The 23,688-nt window shown below is 34.5% G+C and overlaps 1 protein-coding gene across 1 annotated transcript; it reads right to left on the bottom strand.

Annotated features, from left to right (window-relative positions):
* Window positions 1-589: 589 nt before the first annotated feature.
* Window positions 590-23,688, bottom strand: LOC106130769 (vesicular integral-membrane protein VIP36). Its single transcript, XM_060951048.1, has 7 exons — window positions 23,660-23,688; window positions 19,827-20,000; window positions 19,626-19,741; window positions 16,090-16,287; window positions 9,201-9,363; window positions 3,346-3,512; window positions 590-2,813 (listed from the first exon to the last, which is right to left on the bottom strand). Exons 2-7 carry the CDS (start codon window positions 19,951-19,953, stop codon window positions 2,601-2,603), a joined length of 984 nt encoding a protein of 327 aa, XP_060807031.1. The 5' UTR covers window positions 19,954-20,000; window positions 23,660-23,688; the 3' UTR covers window positions 590-2,600.

Below are 23,688 nucleotides of genomic sequence, written 5' to 3'. Positions count from 1 at the left end.
AGACGTAGATGCAAATGTCTTTGACATTGACAGCTTCTTCGTATTATTGCTCAATAAAATCTCGTCTCTTACCCGGAGGGGTACGCAGAGACTTCAAGCTTCAACGTTGGTGGTTGAATCGGTAAGGCCTCCTGGATGTACCAATTTCTATTCTCTTACGGTAAGGGAAACATCATGAGGAAAGTTGCACATTCCGGCAACTGGATCTGTTACCATGATAAATCTAATACGAGTTTGAAAGGGGTTAGGTTCACCTGTAAAAAGTTGCGGAGGTCCGACGAGAGTCGCTTCTTGGAACCTGACTCACCCAATATAGGATGCATGGCCAAAAGGCATACCCTGGGCTCCACTCAAAAGTAGTGAGGATGCAAGCAAGGGACGAAGAAGACCTAAGAAATGTTTTTACGTGTAAGGTCATGAAAGGTAAAAGAAGTATATCTGAAGGTCTGCGTTGAAAAATGCCTAAGCCGATTATTCATTTATGGCAAATTTGCTGAAGTCTTAAAACTGAAGCATGTATCTTCCCAGGCTTGGTCACCTTGTTTCATGTGAAGGGCGGCGAGATTGTTGTAAATAAGATTCAATCACGAAAAGTTTATAAATCATTTATTTAAAACACACTATTACACCACTCTTACATGGATACATTTGAACGTTTTGAAATTATGTCTAAAGAACATAGGTAGTATTAATACAGATCAACATCAAATTTAATACGTACTTCAAAATCGTTCAGATATGTCTATGCTTTGAATAGATAACAATTCTACATGATGAAATGACGCTAGACTATAAACTAAGGATATGCCAAGTTAGGGACGTAATTTAATTGTAAGCTACCACAATTGCTAACATTTAGATTTTGCTGAACAAAAAAAAACCTTGTGTATTATCTGTTAGGGCGACACAAATTACATCGATATTTTTATAGTATACCTATTAAACTGTTGCATTGGATAGATCAAACATTTCTACTCCAAAACTTAGCCGTTTTTTACGGATCATTTTTGTGAACATACCCGCCCCCGCAGCCCGTGGCACACGCGACGCCGTTTTTATCGCGCGGTAAACTATCGCTGTTTAGCTTTTATTTATGACGTGAAACGAGACAGCAATAGTTTTTTGCGCGATATAAATAGTATCCCACGTGTCATGGGTACAGGGGTAGCTTTTTTATACATGAACGTTGTAATAAGTATTAAGCCATATTTGGCTGGAGTAGTTAAATCGGTTTGATCTAATTGAATTATAAATCTTAAATATAAACATTGGAAGTCACTATATGAGCCATACAAATAAAATATACTTAGTGACTAAGTGATAACAAATACCACATATAATACATAATAACTTAAAATACATTCATTGTGAACAAAATTGATTCCATTAGTATTTTCACTATATAATCTAGTAATGAGACAAAAATAGCAATATAAAATGTCCACTTTCAATTTCTAAAGGAAACCTTATACAAAGGTTTGTTTAATAAATCATTACAATTTAGAGTATAGTGAGAAAATATCAATTTTTACACAAAAATAAGGATTCATCCTTTCCCAACATATCAATATATAAAGTTAAAGTTGTTTTGCCCGTGATTAAATAGAGTTCAATTTATTCTGTTTTAAAGATTTCAAAAATATATCCTATGAAAGGGTAACTAAGCTACAATTAGTGACCAGAATAAATATTAATTACAAAGTAATAAACATACCTATTCAATGAATACCTATTTCCATCTAGCAATACATGTGATTTTTTACATTCCATAAACAATATTATGAAGCATACAAAAATTACGCCACACGTGGCCCTTCCGTATCGTTTTTACGCGTATGAATACACGGGCATTTTCTAAATAAAAAAAAGAGGACTATAAACATTAAAATAAATATTTTCAGTCGAAGTTTATATAAAAGATGATGGTAAATAGTATTTGGCGCATATTTTTATTAGATATGAGGTTCATATCCATATTTATTTAAATTATAATTCTTACAGCAAAAAAATCAAGATAGGATTTTAGAGGCGATATCTTATTATGTCTTATTATGTTTTGTACAAATTAATATAAATCAAAAAAATTATGTATAAACTAATATCTTATATCCCAAGAGTCATATTAGTGACGAAAAATATTTTCAACCGATAAAAAATTGAGTTTCAAACATGATTATTTTTAATACTTTCGTAGTATAAACTCTACGGGTAACCAAAATTTTAATAAAATGTTAAATATTTGTCTGCATGGTAGGGTAACCATTTTCGTAATTTCGGAATTACAAGTTCCAAAAAGCCATTAAAAATATCAAGATTTTCACCAAACACCAAATTTTTTATCATATACCATACCAATTCATCTCATACATAACGGCATAAGTCGGCTTCTCCATCCAGTATCATTAACCGTTCATTAAATAATAATAACACATAGCTTTATACCTCCATCAAACATGTTCAAAAATAAATTTCCAAAAAATTGAGAACTTTTTTCACATAACGAAGGCGGTCGATAACACGCCTAGAATTTACAAAAATCCTACTCCGAAAACCTCATCCTATTTGAAAATTACATCAATATATTAATGTACGGTTATAAATCAATAGAGCCTCTTTCTGGAATGCTCCTGCCGCTTCTGGTACCACATGATGCCGAGAACGACCAATACAATGACGATTATAGCGATGAACATCATGTATAGGAATGTCTTAAAGCCCGACATGGATGGCTTGGCATCCTCTATTCGTTCCCTGGGGGCCTCGAACGAGGCCGCTGATGGGATAATGTTCGATCTGTCTTCGTCTCTCACTTGCTGGAAATTAAAAATATACAAGTTATGGAAAGACTTTTTTGGGTTATTCACACGCACTAATCTGTAGAAGGTTTTGGGTACAGCCAACTGTGCAGCTAACGGTAGCCGAAAAATTCAGTCAAGATTATACGAAGTTTAAGAAAGAAGCTGTTGATGCGAAGTCGCGGTACCTACTTCGCATCGTAGTTTAATATTCTTAATTTTAAAGTTTTTCACATACATACATATAAACTATACATATATACTCTTTTTATGTATGTATGTATACATATAAACACGTCTATATCCCTTGCGGGGTAGACAGAGCCAGGCTTGAAAAGACTGGTAGGCCAAGTTTGGCTTACTTATAAAATTGAGATTCATATAGTGACAGGTTGCTAGCCCGTCGCCTAAGAGAAGTATCCTCTTACGACATCCAATTCTTTTTTCTTTTGTACACTGCAGAAAAATCAGGCACGTAGTTTCCCACAATGAAGATTGTTCAACTATCCATCTTAGATATTCTTTAGATATGAAAGTACAGACTACTCACAGTATCCAACAAGTCCAATTCGTAAAACTTGATGGAAATTATGTCATGATTGTCGCTGAGGTCGCCCGTGGTGGCTGAAGCTCCGAAGTAATAGCCCGTGGGAAGGAGCACATTCTCCACTTTAAGGCATTCCTTCCACGCGTTCTTGCCCTCTAAATCTGTTGACACTGTAATTAAAAATTAGTCTATTAATATTTGCTTAAGCCAATTGCTCCGTTAGAGTATTCGCTTATCGCATCTTCGGGATGAAAAGTACTCTTTATTGGGGAAAAAATAACACAAAATTAATCTGAATGTTTTGTCGTTTACGCTTACAGATATTAATAATATTTTATATGGGATCGGAGATTAAACATAGTCCATGGAAGAATTTTCTGACAAATCGAATTTTTCAGAAAATTCTTCCAAGGACAGGCGTAATAGAAATTTTTTTTTATACATGGGTAGTAACTGTGCGCAACAACTATTCAATAAAAATACATTCGCAAATTTATAACGTGTCATGTTGTAGGTTACATATGTCATGTAAGTAATTAATATTTATAACATATGTTACATTTGTAAATAGGTATTAACATTCTTCATATTATAATAATACCTTACTAATATGCAGTTTTCAGAAGAGTTCTAGGTTTGAATGCAATCAAAAACATGGTGAGAGGGAGAAAAAGAGAGAAAAATGCAGTGCAGCACTGGTATACATTCGTCGTTTTCTCAATACAAATTCCGATCACCTCTTATCATACATCTGGGTCTTTCTACGTTAAAGGAGCATCTGATGTTAAGAAGAGTGGCACGATATAAATATTTGAAATAACATATTTTTCCAATAAAGAACTATGTAAACAGATATTTTGTATACTTGTTGAAGATGGCCAGTTAGTTTATCTATTTTTACAGGAGTTTTTACGTGCCAGGGGAGATACAGGATCCAGGGTAGAGACATGTAGGCCAGGGTAGGATACTTTACCTTACAGGGGAAATATACATTGAAAGAAAAACAATTTTATCTGTAAGAATCAACTTTAATGTTAAACTTTTTGTAATACTTTACAACTATAAGAACAGACTTAAATTTCAATACAGTCTTTTAATGTTACTTTTATTATTAGGACATAGAAAACAAAATTACTTATTATCTACTAACAAAAATCACAGTATTTTTTTCTATTAGTTCTTAAAGAAAATACTTAAATTATTTGATGGCACATAAGTTGCATGTAATGCGATGTGATATAAAAATATAGAGCATGAATACTCTGTTAAAACATAAACATAAATTGGAACTTCCATTTAAAGAAATAAAATCATATAAAAAGATAACAAATGAGATCATGGCTTTTCAAATACGTTAATACTTTGGTGAAACTCATAATAAATACGCTGCCCTTTCATTTTTAAGTTGGGGGTTGGTATCTTTTCTATAATCTGGTCCCATGAAATGAAAGAAACGTCGTTGTCATCAATCCTGAAATTTTTACCAGTGTTGTCACAAATTTTACAGAATATTACTTGTTCTTCATTATCTTCCTCAATCCCTGTGCACATAGCTACGTATCGATATTCTGTGTCTTTATGTAAAATTCTCACCAAGACAAAATCGCCATTGTTGAATTTATTGTTTACACCAGAAGTTGAAGGTTCGTCTTCAAGTTGGCTTGCATTTACGGAAACAGTGGCACAAGGCAGAGATGTTTGTAGCTGCTTTGAAAGTCTGTAGTTGATTAATGGCTCGTCGTCAGATTCAGACCCATAGACATTGTCAACATTAAGGCTCGGTCTCGTATTCTTTGTTGCAAATTCCATGGTACCAAGCACAAAGTGATCGCAGGCCTCAGGATTGCAGAAGCAACTCAAGCTCTTCATCGTTAAGCGGTTGGGTAGAAATATACTTCCTGTTACTTGATGGACCTTCATGGTACCTGAGAAAGCTTTCAAATCTTCAGTCTTAAGTTCCTCTTCTTTCTTTAAAATGTGATCGTCACTTATAGTTACCACTTTTATATTGGGACAGTTTTTTTGGAGGGCGTTCGTGAAATCTTCCAGTGATGAAATATCGTTCCCAGCTCCAACAATTCTATCCGCAGTTCTTTTGCACGTCGCACCTACTCCATCAGGAGCTCCCTTGCCGTGACCAGCTTCGTGGTAATTCCATGTGAAGTTTATGACATTTGGGTAAAAATCATGTAATTTTGTCGCCAATGCATGGAACATGATTTTATTTCGGTATTGTGTGACCGGCCCATCATTTAGAAAATGCAAATTGGTTACTTCTGTGGGAAGGCTGTCGAGTATGGGCTGCAAATGTGCCCAAATAGCTGGAGGGGTGTGAGACAAATTTTTGGAAAGAGTGCAATAACAGGAGCATTTTAATTCTCCATTATTTTCTTTGGTGTAAACCACAACCGTATGGATACTTATCTGCTCTCTCGATCCTCCGAAATGAAAAGATTGCACTTCCTGAGCGTATTTTGTTTGATAATTCTCACTGAAGTCAACGTGAATAATAGCATCTTGCTCTGTCAGTGTTTCCTTTTTTGATTTTAAAGCCATATATTGATGCACTATGTTCAATTCGTGTCGAAGCAAGATTTCGGTTTTACTTTGGAGGTCTAAAATTAAATCTCGGGGGTATATTTCTATTGTATTTTTTCCCCACTTCATAACTTTCCGTGTCTTTTTAGTTTTTATATCGAAATAATCTTGAAGTACAGATTGCCACTTTTTATAGAGTAGTGGATGAGAATTATCAAACTCTTTGTAGCAGAGGTTTTTGTTAATACAGGTCTCACATTGTCTCGAAAGACATTTTTCGTCGTATCTGTCGCAACAAATTGTATTTAAAAGACCCACGTAGTTTGACACCGATATAATCTTTGCTTTGTGTAGAGAACTTAAAATCAAATCAATGTTATAATGCGTTACACACAAGCAAGTGTCACGTTTGTCATAGCGCGACTGGACAACTCAAAAGGGACGGAACTTGCAGAAAAGTGCATAACTAATTTTAATGTGGGACTTTTCTATGAAAAGTTTGTGCAAGTTTATTAAGGTATCCAACATAACTCGTTTCTGTTTTCTTACTCCTTGTTTTGTTATAACGTCTTTTTTACCGGCACAGACTCTACTATTTGAATCTTCTTCCATAAAATTTTCAATCTTTTTTTTCAAAATGATAGATTTTTTCCATTCTTTTCGCTTCTGTTCGGTTAATGTTAGTTTCTGTTTTCTTTTCTTTACAGGCTTCAGTTTCTGTTCTTTTTCTAAAACTCTGTATTTTGTCACCAATTTTCCGCTCATCATTCTCTGAAACAATCTTTTCTCTTTTTGGGTTGAAAGTTCCGAAAAATTATCTTTTAATTGTTGAGTAAGAACTTCTTCACATAATAATTTTTTCTTGACAATATCTCTCGATTGTGGAGAATTAAGTATCTTGTCAACTTTTGAGTTTGGAGTTAGCTTTTTATTTGGTTTGTTGGATCTTTGAAGTTGTTTTTTATAACGTTGTACTATTGTTTTAAGTTTAGCTATTTGAGCAGCCTGTTTTTTTATCAATAAATTTCTTGCACGCCTTGCACGGATCGACCTCTGCCGTCCAGCTTGCATTCGTTGGTTTTTATTTTCATTTATAGGGACTTCATTGTATGAACTAGGTGGAATTACAGGGGCATTACTAATATCTTGAAGTGCTAAACGTCGTCTCCGTTGTTTTGCTTTTTCTTTCCATAATTTTCTAGCTTTTCGTTTTTCTCTGGGTGTCATTTGATCTACAGTCTTAATAGTTCCTTTTTCTTTTTTTCTTTCATATTTCTTCTTTTCCTTTTCTTTCTGCTGCGCATACTTTTCGGGATCATTTTTTATGCGTTGGTACCGCAATCTTTCAGCCACACGCTTCTTTTCTAAACGTTCCTCACGGGTTAGTTTTTTTCGGGGAGCCATGATCTAAAATAAAGATAAGTTACAGCTTAAAGACATTAAATATGTTATTCGTGGGATATTTTATAGCCACACGCATAATTATTTTAAGTCAAGCCTGCCCAAATAGGCAGCATAATAGCGTAAAAACTCCGAATATAAAACTACTACATAATGTAGAAATTACGTACACCATAACTCAAATTAAAAAAAAAAAACGTATTTATGTTAACAAATTACTCTTTTACGAAAGATAAATATGTACAATACTAAGAAAGTACTGATATGGTACTTCCGTATTTACCCTGGATGTAAGGTCCCTACCCTGGCATTTCACGAGGCAGGGGAAATACGGCAGGGTAGAGAAGTTTTCATTGAAAAAAGCGTACTATCAGAGAAGTATGTACTGTTACGCAAAAACAAACTAACACGGTAAACTAGGCAGAAATTAAAGTAACAACAAATTACAAACAAACTTTAAGTATGAATAACAATTCAATAAAACTTACCAGTGGAGAGACGGCACTGACTGACACATCCGCGCGAGACGAGTGGCGTGTTCGGACTGTCCGCCAATGAGAGCACGCGATTCGCTCGGACGACGTTTGTAGCTAACTTCACTTTGAAACAAATGCTCCAAGACTTAAATTTGCTACACCTTCGCACTTTAACGCCATTTTTAAAAGGACCAAAAATGTCCAGGAGAGGAGACATAAAATACGAGGGACAAAACTTGCGTTATTTTTAAAAATAGAAATTATGTTTATTTTTGAGTTGATTTAAGTATTCAAAATAATTGATTACGCATCTTTTTTAAATAAATAAAGCTCAGAACAGGATATATAAGAAATGTTTTAAATTTCAAAAACTCTGTTACAGAATAGTAAAGGGACAGGCCAGGGTAGATACTTTTTTATCGGTTAACATGCAATTATACCCAAATTAAGCTTATTTAGATATTGCAATTAAGTGGTAACATAGTATTTGTTATTTACTATAATTTATTATTGTCATTTCCTTCAAATTTTCAAATAATGTATGATTTTTTAATGTTGCCGCCTTTTGTCCCTCTTAACGTAGAATCACCCATCTGTCAATAAGGTCAATGTTTCTAGCGCACAAAGCCTAAATAATCTAGTTCTAGCGTTATCTGCCAGTAACAAGGTTTAAGTAACGTATTTGTGTATCAGTTGACCACGTGTAGTAAACAAAGGAGATATCTTAAGACGCGTTGTTGTTCTAAGTTGGTCTTTGTTGATTGACAAATGTGGATTTGTATTCTATATTTTTTAAATATCTTTGACATCACTACTTTTGACTATATAAGCTCTAAATTAATCAAACTGCCTTTTGTTTTTGAAAATAAATATAAATAAATAATATATACTTAATACGGGACAAAATATATAGATTGACTTAGCCTGGAAATAAGTTCGAAACTTGTGTTAAGAGATACTAACTCAATGATACTATATTTTATAATAAATACTTATAAAGATAAACGTCCAAGATCCAGGCCAATCAGAAAAATTTCGTTTCTCATCATGCCCTGGCCGGGATTCGAACCTGAGACCTCCGGTGTCGCAGACAAACGTGCTACCGTTGCGCCACAGATATCGTCTTATATTATTGGATTGTTACGTTAAATGAGTTATTTTTGAAGCCGATATGTTTTTTTTATTGTTATTGATCATATAACGATGTTTGTTCCAGTGCACCCTGGAATCAAGACTCGGGCCGGACCATAAATGTTGTAGGAGACGAAAGTGTAAACACATTCGCATTTTCTGTCTTAAACGACATCTACAACCGTTGTTTGAATAAGCTTTTATTGACTGTCGTTAACTGCCGCTGGTCCCGGAATATGAAAATCCAGGAAGCTGGTGGTTGGTCATGGCATGGCATACACTTATAGCTTATAGCGTTCAGGAGAGACTCACCAATGAGGGTGTCGTCCTTGTAGATGATGGAGATGTGGGTGTCGTGGTTAAAGTTCCTGAATTTCGCCTCGCAGCCGGACAGCTGGGTGTGGGTTCCGTCCCGGTCGTGGTCGTAATGCAGGGTACCATTGTTAATCATAGCGGAGATGTACGGGTGCTGGTGCTGTGAAAGAAAATATATTCTTTTTAAACGGTTTTATTTAGCTCACCCCGTTTGTTTTATTCTTGGGTCAAATTTAGTAATTCAAATTTCACCCTCTTCCTGTCAACCGATTAATCTGAAATTTTGTATACACTTTGGATTTTGGTGACAATATAATTATGTTTATTCATTATCATTATAAATTCAAGATGGCCGCCGTTACAAAATGGCGGATAATTTAGGTTTCATTAATCCCATCAATATGGGTATCAAATGAAAGGGCTCAACAAGCAGAATACAATATACTATAAAAAATTGAAATCCAAGATGGCGGCCTCTACAAAATGGCGGATAACTTAGGTTTTATCAATCCCATCAACATGGGTATCAAATGAAAGGTCTCAACAAGTAGAATACAATTTACTATTCAAAATTAAAATCTAAGCAGTGGGATAAAATGTAGCCTATGTTACTCCTGAAGGTTAAGTCTATCCCTGTGCCAAATTTCATTCAAATCGGTCCAGTAGTTTTTGAGTTTATTCGTTACAACTAAAAACTAGAAAATAAAAATAGGTAAAAAAACTTTTTAAGTTAAACGGTTTTATGTTAAACATACATTGCAATGTTTAATATAAATGTACAAAAACCAAAAAATAATAAAATAGATACAGTCGTGGGAATTATAAACATATGCATAGACTAGACTAAAATAAAACCGTGGGGCACGTCAATTGTCTACAATCGTTGATTAAAATGTTTGTTTTGTAATGTTACACTATAATTAGGCAGTTGTTCAACCGACAACGATGGACGTGTGATAAGTAGGGCTAGAATGTGGAAACAAGTAAGCAAGCTCGATTAAGCGAGTTTTAGGGTTTCATAATGTTGAGCGAGTAGTACTTTTATCATAAGTTTTGTCGATTAAAGACAAACTACGAGCAGTAAAACGATTCCTCGCTAGCCAGCAAAATAGTAAGTAATTTGCGCACCGTCTGCGGGCCAACTGCCTAACGACGAATTAAACGATTCTTCCATCGCACATTTATTTATTTATTTATTTATTTATTTATTTATTATTATCACACAAAACAGATAACAACTATTACAAAAATTACATTAAAAAAAAAAAAAAAAAAAAAGATATTAAAAACGGGTTGCAATCCAAAACATGTGTGTACACAAAAAACAATTAATCGAGAAAATTCTTACGGTCTAAGAGATAACCCAAAGAAGAATTCAATACAAATTTAATACAAAAAAGAAGAATTTAATACAAAAAAGGAAACTAAATATATAAGTTATTAAGTAGGTACCCTAGTTATTATGCTCCTGTAACACAGTACAGGATGTCTTTGACTATTTTAATATAGGAGCCAAGTTTTGAATTAAAAATATCAAATTCAGGGTTATCTAACATCACCTCGTTATACTGACGGGCCATCCTAACAATGGGGTTATAAAATGAGGTATTATTTTTATAAGTTTGTAAAGCGAAAAGTTTTGTTCGATTGGCCCTGCGGTTGCTATATCTAGTGTTAAAAGATAGTTGAGAGAGCAAGGAAGGAACATCAATTATAGAGTGAATTATTTTATACAAATAAATAAAATCAAAATATTTTCTGCGTGATTCCAACTTCTGTATGTTAAACATTGATAGTCTTGCCTCATAATCGAGAGCGGTACGACTCAAATGTTGACGATAACATAAAAATCGTAAGCACTTTTTTTGAACTCGCTCTATTTCATCCACATGTACCTTGTAGTGTGGTGACCATATTGGGCTGCCGTATTCCAAAATTGATCTGACCAAGGTATTAAATAAATATATAATTGACTGAGGCTTTTTAAAACCTTTAGTGGATCTGAATACAAACCCAAGGAGCTGATTTGCTCTTTTTGTTATATGGTCGTAATGTGCTCTGAAAGTCAGTTTGTCATCAAACATAACACCTAGATCTTTGACAACATTACATCTTTTAAGGACCTGGTTTTCAATAGTATAGTCAACAACAATCTTATTACACTTGTTAGTGAATGTTATGACGAAACATTTGCCTATGTTGAGATTCATAAGTTTTTCCTTGCACCAATTTGAAATGGTATCTAAATCTCTCTGTAACAATTTACAATCGTTGGTGTTCTCAATAGTTTTAAATATTTTTAAATCATCAGCGTACAAGAGACATTCACAAGATAGGCGCTCGATAAGACTGTTAATGAACACAACAAAGAGTAAAGGTCCCAAATGTGACCCCTGCGGCACACCCGATGCCACTGCAATGGGAGATGAAGTATACCCTCTCAAGGTCACCAGCTGGCTTCTTTTGTCTAGGTAGGACGTCAACCATCGCAAGAGGTTACCGTGAATACCACAGGAGGCAAGTTCGATGCAAAGCTGAGTATGACTGACCTTGTCAAAGGCTTTCGAAAAGTCTGTATAGACAGAGTCAACCTGACCACCTGTCGCAAAGCTCTTACATAAATAGTTTTTGTATTCAAGAAGATTGGTCACGGTTGATCTCGATTTCACAAAGCCATGCTGCCTTTCAGATATGATTGGTTTAAAATGATTGTATAACTGATTGTGAACCAACAATTCCAAAAGCATAGCAAGACATGACAAGATGCTTATTTGTCTATAATTCTCACAACGAGACTTATCTCCGCTTTTATACACAGGAATGATATGAGCTATTTTCCATCGTTTAGGGAAGGCTCCCAGTGTTAGCGATTTATTAAATAAAATGTAGAGCGGCGTACATAGCTCATTAGCACATTTTTTTATGAAAAACGGAGGTAGTTCGTCAGGCCCAGGACCTTTCTTGGCATCCAATTGTTTGATTTTCATCATAATATCTTTTTCGGTAATATTAATATGAGACAATGTGCTAATCGCTCCATTCGAGAATAACTCATTACTGCGGCCGGATTGATTTATGGATGATTCACCCTCCTCAGAATCTGATTGAAACACTGATCCGAAATATTGCGAAAACATTTCACAGATATCTCGGCCATTAGAGGAAGAGGAATCACCCAATTGCATAACTTGAGGCATTGAGGAATGTCCCTTTCTATTGTTAACGAATTTCCAAAAATGTTTTATATTATCCGACAATGATTCTTCAATTGAAGCAATATATTTCTTATAGCACTGATCAGAAATTTTTTTCGATCTGGCCCGAAGTAGAGAGAATGTGTCATAATCTCTAGGATTATTAAATTTTTTGTAAAGTTTATGATATTTATTTTTTTCTTCTATGCACTTTATTAATGATTTACTGTACCAAACGGGATAATTTTGGGGCTTTACAGAAGTAAAGGGAGTGTGTCTCTTAATAATTTCAAAAAGCTTATCGTAAAATATGTCTGTGCATACATCTAAATCAGAATTCGACAATAAATCATACCAGTTCACCACGCTTAATTCGCATCGAATATTTTCATAATCACACTTCCAAAAGTTAAATCTTTTTTTATTTAAACAATTTAATCCTTTATCAATGTAGGGTTTCAAAGGAAATTGGAATTGTAAAGCAGGATGATGCTTATCTTTTAAACTCAACGGTTCGGCCTGAGTAACAGATAGAGTTTCATTTGATGAGAATACTAAGTCGAGGTAACGACCATTTTCGTTTGGTATTTTGTTACTCTGATATAGGTGACAAAGTGACATAAATTCTTGCAAGAGCACCAGTTTTTTCTTATTATGTGGGGTGTGTAATGGCCCATCACTAACGAGACCTATAGGAGAATATGCAGGGGTGTTAAAATCTCCTACGATTAGGAATTGATCATCCTGGCAGTAATTCAACAAAACATATTGACAATTTGTGTAGAATTCGTCTAACTTTGAAACAATTAAATCAGGTGGAAGATAACAAACACATATATGAAGTTTAAGTGAACTAGAAGCATTCAATATTATAGTGATCCAGATATCCTCCAGACTGCTGTCCCAACATGCCCTCCGAACAACCCGAAAAGACTTTTTAATAGCAAGAATTACTCCACCGCCTTCCTCTTTAGAAGAATTAGTATATTGCAAGCGATCTTTTCTGAAAATATTGTAACGAGAGTCTATAACCTCACCGTCAAATATACCTTGATTCAGGTTGGTTTCCGTTAGGCATATTACGTCATAGTCGGAGTTCAATATATTATGATACAATTGTGGTAATTTAGTACGTATTCTATTGACGTTTTGATATATTACACTAATCATTATGAAGGATTAAAAGAAACACAATATAAAACTTTATGTTCAACATTTTAACTCAATCACGAAAACTTGTTAAGATGATCAATAGTTTTAATGAGGTGGGCAGGACTTTGTTCGTCCTTCCGAATGTATACCTGTCCGAAACGAACCCAGACAAATTTGTATTTTTTATCTCTACAAAACTTCCGTGCAGCGCTATGTACTTCTTTAGCTTCTGGGGACAAATGTTCGGCCACGTAAATTCTGCGAGTTTCTCCTTTAAGGCCAATGTGAGTCGAAGCAAGTTTGTCTTTTGGATGAGATTTATTAAAGCGAGTCACTGATGACAGGATATGATCGCGAAGCCGTTGAGATGAAAGAGAGACAATAATATTACGTGGTCTATCCGTGGAAGGGTCCATTTTAGCAACCCGGCGACACGCTCTCACGTCGCTATCAGAAATATCAACTTTTAAGCACTCACAGAGCTTTTTAAATAATCCCATTAAATTTTCATTTTTATTTTCGGGAACCTCGTGTATCTCTAGATTCAAATCACGTGATATTTTTTCCATCGTTTGTATTCGGGATTGTAGTTTGACGAGCGAAGTCTGTGTTTTAGACATGTCTGACTGCAGTTGTTTAATAATAGTGTCCTTATCCCTGATATCCGATCTCAGGTCAGCTTGTTCGGCAGCCAAGTAGTCAGTTGTAGATGTGAAATCGCTTTTCAAATTTTCAACTGCTCTATTTACGTGAGTAACCACCATTTTTTCAATGTCCTTGTTAAGTGCAGATCTCAAGTTAGTCATAATAGATGAGTCGGGGGCCAACTTTAAGTCGAAGAGTTTACTTATGCTTTCCATCGTAACCGGTACGTTGGCTAAGTTAGTACATGGTTGAGTTTGAGACATGCTACTAATATTGGTACTCACGTCCTGTGTTGCATCGCCGAAAGAAATATTCATAGACTCGTTGAGAGATTGAATCAGGCCTTTCTGATATCGCTGGCGGCATGGAGTATCATCGTTGTTTACTCGCCGAGTAACATTTTGGCAATAAGGACAACTTAATGCTTTTATTTGATCAGGGTTAAGCGCTTCGCAGCAATCTTTTGTCAGATTTAAACATTCAAAACAATACTCAGATTTGCAGCTATTGCATTTCAAAAAGTTTTTATCACTTAGAACTGATTTACAACCGTGGCAAATCATTTTCGTTATTTTTGGTAGGAAAAGTAACAAAACAAGCAGTATAAGGCAATCAGACCTCACAAAGAGCTAAGAGCGCATATATCTCAAGCGCCGCATTGATCGTAGAAACCGCGGTTCGTAGAAGCCACACAGTAGGTTTAATGAAATATGTTAGGAGCGAGAGCAGCGTCAAAAGTACCAGGCGATCAGAGCGCTCCCTGTTATTTTGGGAACTTTTATAAGTGCGGCAACACTTCATATGTCAGATTCAATTTTGATGCTGTCAATTGATATTGACAAATCAGTTATTTGACAGATGTGGGTAGTTATCTTGAATAATTTGAATGATAAAATTATGTGGGTATAAAAATATGACTTATCTTCAATGTTTACTGTCGTAATCCGGTTATAAATTTCTTGAATAACACTCAAGTGGATATATGCGATGTTATACTATTGATTTAGATCACTTTCACTCGAAAATATTTGGTATTTCGGAAAATTTCAAATAATAAACTGAGAGCGTACTGTTAACAGAGCAAGGCAGTGTTGCCAAAAAAAAAGAAAAAAAAAAAAAAAAAAAAAAAAAAAAAAAAAAGTCTATAAATTAAGTCTATAAATTAAGTCTATAATTTGTAGACAATTGACGTGCCCCACGGTTTTATTTTAGTCTAGTCTATGCATATGTTTATAATTCCCACGACTGTATCTATTTTATTATTTTTTGGTTTTTAGTACATTTATATTAAACATTGCAATGTATGTTTAACATAAAACCGTTTAACTTAAAAAGTTTTTTTACCTATTTTTTTTACTTTTAAATGGTAATGTTTTGTAATCATGTGTCTATGTTAGGAATTGTGAAAATTCTATATTGAACCAAAATAAATAATACTAGAGGCCGCCCGCGACTTCGTCCGCATGGAAACCCTATCAATCCCGCGGGAACTCTGGGATAAAAAGTAGCCTATGTGTTATTCTGGGTCTTCAGCTACCTACATACCAAATTTCATGGTAATCGGTTCAGTAGTTTTTGCGTGAAAGAGTAACAAACATCCATACAAACTTTCGCCTTTATAATAGTAGTAGGATAGTTGGACTTAATGCTATAACATTATCTACCACTCGAACATTTAGACCAAATTGAGATTGTAATTTGGTGATATCCTTAACTACTACTCGACAATTTTAAACTTTGACAGTTTTGGCTTTAGACGACCAAGCGATTTTTCTAACTGAACAAACAAATTACTAACTTTAATCGCAGCGCACATACCACACATCACATCTATGCTGCATCTATGCTATCTATGCATCATATATATATGCTGATGCATAATTTAAATCACTTACATTGTGGGCACCATTGTGATTGCTGTACGTGTCCAAAATGATGGCCAATCCGGAGAAGTAGTCTCTGCTACCGAAGACTGGGCCGGTTTGCATCCGATCCCTGACGTACCAGATCGCGAACCCGTCTCCGAAGAGGTCTTTCCCTCTGCCGTGCACTTTGAACTGGATTTGAACCTCCCAGTTGCGAGTGTTGCATGGCTGGAACAAAAAATACACTCATACTAACTAAAATCATGCAAGTTTAGTTACGAATACTACGAATACTGTAACCATATGACTAGAACATTTTTGAAAATATTTAAATTACAAAAGCTCTATTTATAGGATGTCAGTGGACAAAAGTCGTAAAAAGTGTCCAATTTAAACTGCGCGATGCGCATAAAGGCACGGATTTAAACCCAACTTTGACCATGTACCAATAACTCTTTTCTGCGCTATGTACATTAGTTTAAGAGCTAACCGATGCTCTGACGGTGAGGAAATCTGTACATTCAGACAACTGCAAAGGTCGGACGGGAGTCTCTTCGTATAAAAACCTACCTGATTCATCCCGTGCTCCTCTTTAGAGAGAAGATGTAACCGGGACTAAAGTCGCCGGAAAGAAGCCTATTCATTCGTACAGATGTATTTACTGGTGCGAAATAGTATGTATATACTAGAGGCCGCCCGCGACTTCGTCCGCATGGAAACCCTATCAATCCCGCGGGAACTCTGGGATAAAAAGTAGCCTATGTGTTATTCTGGGTCTTTAGCTACCTACATACCAAATTTCATGGTAATCGGTTCAGTAGTTTTTGCGTGAAAGAGTAACAAACATCCATACATCCATACAAACTTTCGCCTTTATAATAGTAGTAGGATTTGACAAGGTCCCATTTGTGTAAACACTATAAATGTCCTTTACATAATAAACATGTTCTTTTTCAAACAAAAAAACCGGTTATTATGGTTATGTTGGTACTGTAAAGTGCAAAAGTTAATGATAAATTAAAAAAAATACTACTTAGTAATTGTCTTGGTTTGACCTATGTAATAAATATAGAGCAATGTGGTTCCCGGCACCAGTTTTAAAAGAATAGGACCACTCCATCTCTTACAAATGGACGTCGTAAAAGGCGGCTAAGGGATAGGCTTACAAACTCGAGATTCTATTTTAGGCGATGGGCTAGCAACCTGTCACTATTTGAATCTCAATTCTATCATTAAGCCTTGGCGAGGCCTATCAGTCTTTTTAAGACTGTTGGCTCTGTCTACCCCACAAGAGATAAAGACGTGACCATATGTATGTATAGAGCAATGTTTGGTAATAAGGGTTCAGTGGAAAAGATGTAAAAGAGTAAGACGGATTGCGTCCGTTTTAGGTAATAAGTTAATGTTGAGGTAGGGTTAGCGCAGGTTGAAAGGGCAGCCGGAAGAACACGTGGCTGTCAATAGACGTCCAAGTCTTTAGTTAATAGTCTTTCTAAATCAAGATGCAGACAGATAAAATTGTAAAACACAGACTAGAGGCAGAGGGTGCAACTGGGTACGCAAAAAGAGAGGTTAGCTATGATTTTTTAATACTTTCAAAAACGATTTTTTTTAAACGCGCCCGCTTTGTGAACAATTAAACTTATAAAATAATTAATAATTTCATCATTTTTCCTTTTGATAACAACTCATTTCATACTTAACATCATTTCCAAACCATAGATGAAAATTAACGAAGCGTGAATATCACTCTTGGCCTCCAATCGCCTTAACAAACGAAAATAGTCATTACAATCTTTGCAATTAAACAGAATTTCCCGTATTACGGCGTCACCTTGGCTGTGTTTTTGTACGACCTCATTTCATTACCATTACAACTACTTGGGTCACGATTGACTTTTCTACATAGATATTTTAGGGGAAATTTACTTAGGAAAAATAACAGTGAACCAGTCGGTGTGGGCGAGAAATTGAGAACCTTATTCATAACATACGAAGGATTTCAGCTTCCTCATTCACAAACATTGACAAAGCATATGTTATCTTGCCACTCAGAGTGAGTGAAGTGATCTTTGAGGATAACTGCAGAGTAAGAGAACATGTTATAACCGTATAAGGTATACATGTGTATACCTTGCCAATTGTCAACCACCAACCAAACCAACAGTCTCGAAAATACCAATACGCCACGTTCAGCTGTTTAGCTTAATGATAGAATTGTGATTCAAATAGCAGCAAGTTGCTAACCTATCACCTAAATGAAGAATGCCAAGTTTATAAGCCTATCCCTTAGTCGCCTTTTAATGACATCCATTGGAAAGAGATGGCGTGGTCCTATTCTTTTTAATATTGGTGCCGGGAACCACACGGCACAGAGTAAGACAAAAAGGGAATATAAGGCATAAGTCATATCAACGATTGTGGATCAACCTCAAGATGTGAATTGCTTTGTGGGAAACCTAACAAAGCAGACCTCGAGCTGCTCTTCTAAGATGTAAGGATACAACTGGGACTAATGAAAAACACAAATTCTAATTTGTTTAAACCAAATAGAAGAAGATAGAAGAAGAGAATAGAAGAAGTAGTAATTAAACCGAATAAATTTCAATTTATGAACAACACATTTACTTTTTGAGTGTTATAAATAACTAGCCCTCATTCTGATTTGATATTGTCAGTGTTGCTGCAGCGTAATCACAAGGGAAAACCATCAGACTACTTAACCAACAAAAGTTTTTATGAAGAAAAACTTTCCACATAGTAGAAATCAAATTTGCTTCCTGCATCTGTTCTTCTATATGTATAGATTTTGATGCAGTTTCTTTTTAGATTCAAGAATTAGGTTTATATGTATAAATGCTACCTGTGCAAAGCCAGCCTATTATTTAATTCTGATCATGTGGACCATTGAAGACGCTAAGAGAAAAATCCATATTTAGTCTTGTTTGTTGCTTTGCTACAGCTAGCTATGAAACTAAACACTATTTTTATTATCAGAACATTGTATTCAAATTTATTACACAGGTAATGAAAACAATAGTAACAAGACCATAACTGACTTATATATAGATTTTGAAGTTACAACTTTGCTTTAAAAAATAAGTTTTTAAATTTATATTATGAAAGTTGCACAAACAAAGCGTGTCCTGTTTCTATATTTTTTTTTTTACCATTATATCCATAATCATTGCCCAAGAAAGAGTCTGAGGAAAAGTGGTTCAAAAAAGATCTCCCATAGATGGGAGACAAGTATTGTTACCTAAATGAAGAATTTACTAAAAACAAATAGTTTTTTTTTTCATACTAAACCTTTCCTCTTACCATGATCCTTGCATACTTCTTTTACTTCTTTGAAATAAATCAATCATTTATTACCAACTTTTAGGTTTAGTGTAGCCTAGCTTGCATTCAATTACCATTAGCATTTACTACTGTTTATATTAAACAGCAAACAACATAAGAGCATTTAGCTTCCTCAAATTAGCCTACGAATTACTAATATTTGTTCATTAAAACCCATAATTCTTATCGCATCTAGTTGGCTGAATGGCTTTATGACTGCTTACCACAGTGTTCCACAGGGCGCCGGATTTTGATTGCAAGTCGGGCGTTAAACGAACATAATTTGTAGTAACTATTGTGCTACCTAAAAAGTCCCAGTAAGGCACCGTCATTCCACTCCCTGCAATCAAATAATTAAAGTGTTATTCGCATAAATTCGCTACAAATTGCTCCCAAGATCAAAGTCAGATTTGCAGGTCACTCACCTTGGTACGGTTTTGTGAGAGAATGCTCCCTTCTAACATAGTCTCGTGTGTTCCATTCTGCTAGAATAGGACTGCACAATATCGATAAAAGGAAAATTTGTACTAATTTGATCTTTTTGTGAAACATTTTCGTAAATTCGTAGACGCTCTACAAGTAACAAGACAAATGCCAAAGAGTGATTCTTCCGTTTCGTTCAAATCTCAACGATTTTGAAGAAAGTTTTTTTTTTAATCGATTTTTTAAAACAGTTACATATAATCATTCGGGTACCTTTCAAGTATAGATTATCAGTAAAGGCCTTCATGAAAAAGCTTTCATTGTCAAGAAAATAGCTGGAATGTAATGAACCCACGGAAGGTAATGAAATAAGTACGGAAGTTAATGATTGAATTTGGAAGGTAATGAAATAAAATTAAATATGACGGAAGTGTAATGATTTCGTATGGAAAGTAATGAATAATCAGAATGATCTCTCTCTCTCCTCATGACCAAATCATCTTAACATACCCTTTTCTATTCCTGTAACTACATCTTCTTTCACATCACAACATTGCTTTATCACGCTGTTCCTTTTCCGTTCACTCAATTTCCACCTATCATACTCCTTAACGCTCTCATTTCCACTGCATTTATTCTGCTTTCGTGCTACTTTTGCCATACCCAACTTTCATTCCCATACATTAAAAATGTTAATAAAATGTAACGGATTAGTTAACAATAAGTAGGAACTCTCAAGAATTAAATTAGTAAAGTTAGCAGCCATCCAAATTTCTTAGACTTGCCCTGACCTCTCCTTAAATTATACTCTAGAAAACTTTGCATTCTATTTAAAATTTTACCGATATAATTGGGACTAACTCTTGGGGCATGTTCAAAACTGGTTGTAAGTGTGCCCATATAGCAGAAGCATCGTGCATTATATTTTCGCTTATTGTACAAAAAGATTTATGAATTACTACTTTGGTTTCCTGATCATAAAAATATAATACTCCTATATGCAAAGAGATTTGTTGGCGGCTTCCACCGAAATGAAAACTTTATATTTCTTCTTTATATTTTAATAAATAATTTTCGCTGAAGTATATATGGCATATGACTTCACTAGGAGATAAATCACGTTGCAGATTCTTAATAGCGGAATATTGCATTGTTATATTTAAAACCCGCTTGAAGAAAACTGCCAGTAGAGTTTCGAACTTCATAATGACATTAGGTGGTAAATCTTCCTTTTTCTTTTTTAATGTAACTCTCTTGTTTTTTTCAACTTTTCCTACGTGGTCTTGCTTCTCAAAAATCCATTCATGATAAATAATAGTTTTCCGATTGTCAAATTCCTGGTACGTCGTGACTTTATTTTTGCAGATTTTGCACTTTCTCTCTAAACAATTTCTTTCGTAGGTACACACTACAACATAAATTGTTCAAAACCTCAGATAAAGAATTTTCTGTGATTATATTAGCTTTCTTTAAAAATTTAATAATAAGTTCAATGTTAGAGTGCAGCTTTCATTGGCACGTGTCTCTTTTTGATGAAGGTTGAATTATCCAGAATGGTCTATATTTGCAGAATACTGAGTAATGTATATGGCCCCATTTCTTACAAAACTTCGCATGTAAATTTTTCATATTATCGGTTAAATATCTTTTTTGTTTTTTTAATGCACCTTTTTTAATAAATTCGTTTTTTCCTGGCGCCATTTTACTGTTTTCATCTTCTTGTAGAAAATTTTCAACACTTTGTTTTAGTTTCGCAGTTTTATTATCTCGAATTTTTTTTTCAGTTAATTTCTCATAGCAAAAGTAATATTTGACAATATCCCATACTTTTTGAGCCTCGAATTATCAATTATATCCAGCAAAAGCTCCTCTTTCCTCTTTTTTGGAAGGCTTTTGTGTTTTTCTGATACTCCTCGACAAACTGTTTCATTCAACAAAAGCTTCTTTATCACTTCTTGTACCTTCTCATTATTTATGTTTTTTATGATTTCATCTACTTTCTTTTCTTGAATCTTATCTTTTTGTAACATCTGCTCCATAAATAAATGTCTTCTTAAAAGCGCTTTCTCATTTTTTTAGTTTATCAAATTCATTCTGTAAGATTGTTATTGCTTTTTTAGATATGTATCGCAATTTTCTCATTGCGCTTGAAATACTAGTTTTTTGATGCACTAAATGTGACTTCGATGTACTTTGGCTTGATGTGGATTCTTCTTGTAACATAAGAGGGTCGTGTATTGTAGGTTCTGGATGTTTATAAATTCCTCAGTTTTATTACTGGGCGGAGAGTTGTCTATTATAATTATTTGCAATATTTTCTGCTCTTTCACCTTATTTAAATATTTTTTGGAGTTTTTTCGCCATCTTCGCCTTTGCTCCCTCTTTTGTCGTGCCGTCATCTCTGTTATACTTAGGACTTGTTTCTTTTCTTTTTTACAAGGAATTTCCTCTTTTGTTTCTCCTTCTCTAATTTGTATTTTTCAGGATCCGCCTTCATTTCTGCGTATTTTACCTTCTTTCGCAATCTGTCTTTAGCTATTTTTTTTTCTTTAGTTGCCAGTTTCTTCGGCTTCGACATTATTGCAGATGTATCTAAAAAACAAAACTAAGCAAAATAACCGAATATTTCACGAAACCTTCTTTATTAATTAGGTACCTACCTATTCCGTTCATTCAGTAGTTTTTCAGTTTATTGCGAACAGACAGCTGTCTGTCTTCTTTCGAAGCCTACCTAAGCCTACCCACATTAAGTTCTCTGTAAGACCCAATGGTTGACTGGTAGATAATGCTTCTAGCATTAAGTCCGCCAATTGTGCTATACATTTGTATTTTGTGCAATGAAGTTTAAATAAATAAATAAAATAATAAGTACTTAGGTAGGTTACAAAATGTACAGATTTAATTTTAAGTTAGTTCAATAATACTGACATATACTTACACAAGTTATAATTCGATATAATCAAAATAATAGGAAAAAATTAACAAAGAGACATAGGTAGGTACATATTAATTTTATATTTAAAAAAAATCATTACAATCCAAAGTGATTCATTACCCTCCTTTAAAAAATTGGAGGGAACGGAAGGGAATTATACGGAAAGAAATGAAATTTGAGCAGATTTCCTGAATTTACTCATGAATTAATAAAGGCTAGATATTCATAATTAATTGATAACTAGACCCTACAGTATGCTAATTACCAAAAGTTGAAATTAATTTTTTGCGTCTACACTCACATACAAAAACTACGGAAGGTAATGTTTACTTACTCGTGACAAACGCTGTTTTCAGAAATTAAATCCTAAAAATATTTTGTCCGGGCAGCGTGCGACCTCTCTTGACGACTTGTATCGACGGCCTGAGGTGCGCGGGAGCGTCTTTTGTTTGGCAAGAAATAGATAGTATTGTACGTGCATAAAAATTTTAATGTTATATTTTTGTGGAAGGCAATGTAGTTTTTGGGTTGACAAAACTTTGAAGACAATTCTTTCTATATTAAACACTTATAAAAAATACTGTATTGCAGGTTTATAATAGTCAGTGAATACATTAGTATATAAGAAAAAAAAATATGTACTTTTCTCCTAGGAAAGTCAACAAAAGTGTGTCACAACGTTCTGAGGGTCCATTTGAACAAGGAGAGGAATGAAAAAAATACATGTTTTTGTTCTAAAATTTTTTTTGTTATGAGGTTTAAACCTGATATATATGATGGACATTTAAGATAAAAGTACGTCCTACCTTATTCAATAAAAAAAATACGGTTAATTACAATATTCATAACGACTTTTGACCTGGAATGGCGATTAGGACGAAACGGAAGAACCACTCCAAATCATTTGCTTGCGGCTACGGAGCGGTAGT

This window comes from Amyelois transitella, chromosome 23 (assembly GCF_032362555.1).
Source record: "Amyelois transitella isolate CPQ chromosome 23, ilAmyTran1.1, whole genome shotgun sequence".
NCBI classification, from domain to species: Eukaryota; Metazoa; Arthropoda; class Insecta; order Lepidoptera; family Pyralidae; genus Amyelois; species Amyelois transitella.
The sequence above is the reverse complement of the archived record's forward strand: the minus strand, read 5'-3'. Positions and strand labels throughout refer to the sequence as shown.

Excerpts from the sequence above, each read along its gene's own strand:
- LOC106130769 (XM_060951048.1), bottom strand. The coding sequence starts at position 19,953 with ATGTTTCACAAAAAGATCAAATTAGTACAAATTTTCCTTTTATCGATA. Across the intron at positions 16,288-19,625 it reads GCGCCCTGTGGAACACTGTG|CCATGCAACACTCGCAACTG; the intron begins GTAAGCAGTCAT and ends TTTTTGTTCCAG. Across the intron at positions 9,364-16,089 it reads ATCACAATGGTGCCCACAAT|CACCAGCACCCGTACATCTC; the intron begins GTAAGTGATTTA and ends TTTCTTTCACAG.